A 6,832-nucleotide genomic window follows, 5' to 3' on the forward strand; every position below is an offset into this window, starting at 1 on the left:
GCTCAAATTATATTGAACCGTATGTAAAAGACTATGAGACTTGTATATCCTATTTTATATCAGCAATGCTAGGTATCATGCAAAGTCTTTCATAAAAATGATCATGAAAGATTTATGACCTTTGGATTACACTTAGAACAAAACACCACATACTAATCAAAAGTAATCTAAGGATCACAAATCTTTCATGATCATTTTCATGAAAAAAATTTCATGATCCCTAACATTTCTCATTTTATATTTGGTCTCTATATTCTCAATATTAGTGTACAATATATTTTATGCTTACTTTATATCTCAATTCTGTGCATTTAGTATTAGTGTGTTCCTATAAAATTACTCAAACCAAATATTATTCGGGGTAAAAATTGCTTTTGTCAAAAAGGGCACAAAACTCAAATCCATAGGTATCTGTATGTTTGTGTGCTCTTTTTTGGTCAACAAATTTGGCCAGCTTAAGTAATACATATTTGAATTTCCATAAAGCAATTTCTACACTCTTGGCCAGCAAGTTCTATATTGTGTAAGCAATACATAATAGATTTGATTCTCTAACTAGAAGTTCTATTTATAATGATCAATGAACAATCAAACAAAATGCAACAAAATCATTAACAGAGATTTACATACCTAAAAGAAATATAGGAAAATTGAATTATTCCAATTTTTTGCTACATTATCGAGTCTGTATATTTGAAGCAAATAATTGGAATTAATTTTTGAAAATCTGAATTGCCTAAAAAAAAATTTAAATTTACCAATCATACCCCTGAGAACCACCGAAACATCTCACTTATCTCTTCTCCAATACGATTAGCCTCCAATTCCTCGTCGACGGCGACTACCGTGTTGCTCCGGCGACTACTACCGGTGAAAAACCTGCCGGAGCTGCGAAATGACACCGTGCGAGACGAAATCGACGCAAGACGATCCACATAGTCTCTCAGCCAGCTTCGTCCAGCGACTTCAGAAGCTATATTCTCTCCCGGCGGCGCGTTCACCACCACCGGTACTCCGGCCGAGTCCTTGCTAACGGAAGTACAATCAGAGAGTCCTCGCCGATGTGTGGAATCTACGGGGACTTCGTAGCCTTCGTCAACAATATAGTCGAACGAGCCGATTGAGTACGATCTTCGACCATCGCTGGAATCGGACATACCTCGTCGTCGACTCACGCTTCCGATCTCAATCCGGAAACTGTTCCCGCGATCTTCTGGAACCGTGGACGAAATGATTTTATTCAACACGTCTTCCTCAGTAGGATACACAGCGGACCTGCACAACGGACACGTTTGATTGGACGAAAGCCACGCGTCAATGCAATCGGTATGGAAAGCATGACAACACAAAGGAAGTAACCGTAGCTGATCGTTCCTCTCGAACTTGGATAAACACACAGCGCAGTCGCCGCTAACGATGTTTCCGGTGACGGAACCGAAAGTGAAGAGAGGAAGAGAGTTGATCAAATCGTTGGGGGAGTTACGCTGCTCGTATAAACACCGATCGCGATTTGAATCGTGGCGGTTGTTTGTGGAGGAGACGACGTCGTCCACGGCGGCGAAGGAGCGGTTATTGCAGTGGCGAGTGATGAAACGGAGGAGGAGGTAGAGAGAGGCGGTGACGATGATAGAGGAGGCGACGATGATGATTACTATAATGAGTGAAGAAGACGGAGACGAAGATGACGACGGCGGAGAAGAGTCGTTGTGGTTGATCTGAGGGATTGTGACGGTGGTGGTACCTCCTCCGACGATGAGGAACGGCGGTGAATAAGCATCGTCTACACGAGCAAATACACGGGGCATGTTTAGAGAGAGAAAGAGAGAGAAGGGGGGAAGGGGGGTTGATGGAAGGTTGATGTATTTAAGTCACCGGTGAGAATTGAGAATCACGTGAGGAGCACAAAGAGAGTATATTGATTGGTAAGGCAGCTTCTTTTTTCTATATACGCATATATTGAAAAATGTTCTTCAAAATAATTATCAAAGATTTTTGGTCTTTAAATTACATATTATAACTTATTATACATATATATGAAATCTAAGAATTTAGAATTCAAATTTTCAATATAAAAGAATTTGAGAGATTGCCAATTATATATCTTGTTTTGATGATTTAACTTTTTAAGAATTGATAATTATATTTAAAATTATATTTATCATTTATTTTTTAAAAATAAATATGATTTAATTATATAATTATTTGTATTTAATTATTTTAATTTTTTATATAAATTAAAAAATACGCGTTTTAAAAGGGGGAGAGAGAGTATGTGAGTGGAAAAGAGAGAATTTAAAGACACTTGACTAGATGGACTAGGCCATTGTTAGAAAAATTATTAGTTGGTCTTTTGCCTCATGTAGCCATGTTCTTGACTAACTATAAATTTTTATATTTTTTATATTTTTTAATCATTCATTATAAAATTATGAAGTTTGTAATCTCTATCAATCAAATCATACGTGAAACATTACATGACAGTATTTAGATGAATCAATAATTTCTCTTATTGTTGGGGGTGCTTCATGTCCTCTTCTTCTTCGTGAGAAATTATTCAATAATTTTAAAACATTACGTGTCATATTTTAAGTCAATTATCAATTACTTAGTTTCATATTATTTTTTCATCTCTAACATAAATCTTGGACTCCTACCCTTCTCTACTAATCAATTACTTAGTTTCATATTATTTCTCTATTCCTAACATAAATCGTAGGTCTCTACCCCTCTCTACCAATCAAAATCTTATAAAGCACTAGGTATCTATACTCCGAAAATACTGAATAATCACCCCCTCTTCATGCTTTATGTCCAAACGGAAACAGTAATTGTAGGTATTTAGCACCAATTTTTTTTTTACTAATATTAATGTGATTTTTTAAATTAACTCTTATATAATAAGGTTTATACTTTGTCAATAATTAGATTACACTTATTTTTAAAGTAAAACTTTTGTTACTTTGTCTGAATACTTGAAATTACCCAAAAAGAAATAATGGTTTTTTCCAAAATGATAATTATCTTTGAGATTGTTCAATATTGGAATTGAGGTGAAAAATACGATGAAATAAAAAAAAAAAATTAAAAATCAGGAGAGAGTATTTTGAAAGAAAAGGTGTTTTTATTCATACTTCTCTTTTATACTTAAAATACTTTATTATTTGTTTTATTTTATAAATTCTTTTAAATGATGTAACATTCTGTAAAATTTTCTTCGTCGCTCAAGCGAAGAAGAGTTCGCTCAAGCGGTCCTTGAGGTCTTCACTTTGGTCTGCAACCTAAACTTCTAAGAGATCACGTTATGCGCTCAAACGAAGGTTTCATCGCTCAAGCGGCCTTCTATCTCTAACGCTCGAGCGCAAGTTCCATCGCTCGAGCGGTCTGTTTGGGATCAACACTTTAAAAGTAATTTTTTGGTCACTTTTTATTACTCTTTAGATTTTTCTCTCGCGTCTTCCACTTTTCTATCATTGTTGAGTTTCAAACCTCCTAAAACCTTAGATTTCATCTATTTAGAGTAAGAATCCCACCCAATTTCTTTATACAAAAATGAAGAGCATGAAGAGAGCTTTCTATTAATCTGAGCAGATCGCGTTTTCATTAACGTTGGATTTTTTAGCCTCCTCTCCTTGATAGAAATAGGGATTTCTTTGCTTCTTTCAATACTTTTGTATAGATAGCTTAGTGATATGTTTTTATTATATAAATCTTAAATTGAAAGAGATTTTCTTGAAATGCATGTAGAGAAATGTTAAGATTTCTTGCACAAAAGAGATAACCTACGATTTAGAGAAATGTTAGGATTATAAAAGTTTTGAGTTACTGAAATATGATTATACATTTTAAAATAAAAAGTCCCAATTTTTATTCCAATCCTTGTTCAAATTTTTAATTAAACATGGGGCTTTCTTCAATTGGCTTTAAATCCTTGAAACTGAGTTGATGTTTGGTTAAATTGAGTATAAATGTTGATTATGAAATGTTGTGAGAATGATTCTTGAGCAATGGGTTCATGTGTAGTAAATGGGAAATGAGAATTGATGGAATGAAATGGATTGTGTGATTTAAATCAAAGGAGTTGATTTTAGAGTATGGGAAATGGTGGAGAAACAATTATGTTCTTGCATAAAGATACATTTTACTTTAATGGTTGTGTTATTTGCGCAATTTGTTTTGAATTGAAAAGATGAGTTGTGGAACAAAGTCTTTTCCTTCCGGCTCGTGACCATTAAAGCGTGGCCCTTAATAGAGGTGTTGCCTTTCTTCCAGAATAGCCCGGTAAAGCGTGTGGATTATTGGGCTATATGGAGGTCCCGCTTTCTTTCCAGCTAGCCACCGGTAAAGCGTGGCGATTGACAGAGATTTTAGCTTTCCTTTTGAAGTAGTGTCCGGTGAACTGTGTTGGTATGGCCTGGTGAAGTTGGTTATTGGCATGTGATCATTCATTGAGAATCTTGCGATAATTCCATTATGTGATTGTGAAAATTGTTAAATGTATAAGTCGAAATGTGTAATGTGAAATATCGTTGTTAGTGAGTTAGCTCTTATAACTCAATTATTTGGAACGTGTTGACTTTGTATGAGCCTAGTGTTATGTGGATTTATGTTGGGGTGAAGGGTTGTAGTAGAAATTAAAATATATAAATGAGATAAGATGGAAAAACAAATCGAACTGAATAACTGTAATATGCGAAATGTGTTGTGGCATGTAAGTGTTTGGTGTTATGTGGATTAATGAGTGTGAAATATGAATTAGAAATAGTAAATAATAAGTAAGCTTAAAATCTTTATATGATGAAACGAGATTTAAGGGAATCATAGGATTGAATTTTTATAAGATAGATAGTTAACAAATGAGGTTTCTATGAGATGGCAAGTGGGATTTTTATGAAAAGCTTATCTATCTATGTAATTTATTTTACATATAAAAGGACGCACTACTTATGTATGTATCACAAGATAGCATTCATGATTGCATATATCTATTAATCTTATTGTCAGAAATCATTGTAAATCCTTCGTGTTTATCCCATGTTGTTTAACCATTTTACATAAACAAAACCAGGTGCAACAGTTTGAAGATCATAAAGTCCTAGTTCTTTGAGACTTCTTACTATGTGAACTGTAGATGAAGTGTTATAATGTGGTAATAAAGGTGTTATTCTATGATTGTATATGAAACTGTGTAATCCTTTATGTAAGCCTTGAGTTATGTATTGTAAACATTTATGTTGAACATTTCAATCATTGTAATTATGGAAGAGAGAACCTCATTTAATTTTTTTTAGCTTGCATTGTTTCTTTAACTATTATGGTAAATGGATGTTTATAAGGAATAGTGGTAATTTATCCGTATAATAAAATCTGGGGGTGATAAACAATGAGAGAGGAAATGTGGATTTTATTATAATTTTACAGAAAATAAAAATAAAAAATAAAGGAAAAATATAAATTCAATGTATATTTTAAAATAAAATTTTAGATAGTGGTAAACTTTACAAATATTAATAATAAAATTTTAAAATTTTCCATGAATCTATAATTATTTTGTGAAATTACCATTAAATTGTAATTTTGTCAAAAATAAAGTGTTCTTTTAACCAAAAAAGAAAAAATAGGGCGCTAATAGCACCACCATTTTCTAATTAATGAAAAATGTTGTTTTTTTTTTTTTGTCATTTTCTTTGCCCCCAATTGCACATGTTTTGTTGCCCTCATTAAATTTAAATTTAGAAACAAAACAAATTTCTTTGTTTTCTTTACACAAAGGCTGAGATTTGAATTCAGTCAAAATTTAATTATAATATTAGTACTAGTTCAAAACTAAAGTTCGTCATTGATATATGAAATGTCAAAACTAATGTTTGTCATAATTTATGTAAGGGATGTATGTATACTACATTTAGGCCAAGTTTGGCATGAGGCAAAAAAGACAAAAAGTCAAAAAGTTACTATCCTATTTAAGTCACATCATCTTATTTAAGTCACATTACCTCTCTAACACATCACTTCAAACCCAACCCAAACCCAACCCATATTTCATAAAAAGTCAAAAAGTGCACTTATTTAGTCTTCCCAAACTAGGCCTTAATGAGTGACTCAATTTAAGCCGCTTTTGGTGGTGCATTTTTTTTGTAATAAAGTGCTATTAATAAAGTGTTTTTGAATTAAGAGTGTTGTAGAGAAGATGAGTAAAATACTTTAATTGTTATTTAGAGAGAAAACATTTTTGGGCAACTAGATACTAATTCCTATAAAAATTTAGTCAAGCACACCATAAAGCACTTCAAAAATTACAAGAAAATAATAATAATAGTTGCCAAGCTAAATATACAATAAATACCAAGTTAAGTGGAATGATCTAACGAATAATTATTCAATAATCTTGAGTATTATGTAGTATTATTATTCATGTGGTGTTTTCTAGCAATACAGAAAATTTTATGAGTAAAACAATATTGACTTACTTTTGTTAGAAAGTTGAGAGATAATAAATAACTCAATCATACAGTCAAGTTTTATTTTGGTATTGTTATTTGACTAAGAAAATTTTATGATTTATTATGGAATGATATAGAATTATTTTCTTTTGTGTTTTATCAATTTCTTGTTCTCCAAAAATTATGTTTAAATTATTATAGATAATGATATAAGCCTTATAGCTAGGTGAGCCTTTTTTTTTTCTTCTTCTTCCTTTTTTTTTTTTTCTTTTTTTAAGGATAAACAAATTTGGAGAAGATATTACAGGTTTGGTATAATTACATTAAGTTCCCTTAAATTTTAATTCACATAATGCTTAACCTCATTTTTATCAATAATTTGATAGTTATAT

At 32.0% G+C, this 6,832-nt stretch overlaps 1 protein-coding gene across 1 annotated transcript; it reads right to left on the reverse strand.

Annotated features, from left to right (window-relative positions):
* Positions 1-542: 542 nt before the first annotated feature.
* On the reverse strand, positions 543-1,919 carry LOC114277818 (E3 ubiquitin-protein ligase ATL4). The gene has a single exon (XM_028219779.2). The coding sequence runs from the start codon at positions 1,803-1,805 to the stop codon at positions 762-764; it is 1,044 nt and encodes a 347-aa protein (XP_028075580.2). The 5' UTR covers positions 1,806-1,919; the 3' UTR covers positions 543-761.
* Positions 1,920-6,832: the final 4,913 nt, after the last annotated feature.

Source organism: Camellia sinensis, chromosome 2 (genome assembly GCF_055761805.1).
Source record: "Camellia sinensis isolate YWXY chromosome 2, ASM5576180v1, whole genome shotgun sequence".
NCBI lineage: Eukaryota > Viridiplantae > Streptophyta > Magnoliopsida > Ericales > Theaceae > Camellia > Camellia sinensis.

What these genes read in the sequence shown, in the direction of transcription:
- LOC114277818 (XM_028219779.2), bottom strand. Translation starts at nt 1,805, where the DNA reads ATGCCCCGTGTATTTGCTCGTGTAGACGATGCTTATTCACCGCCGTTC.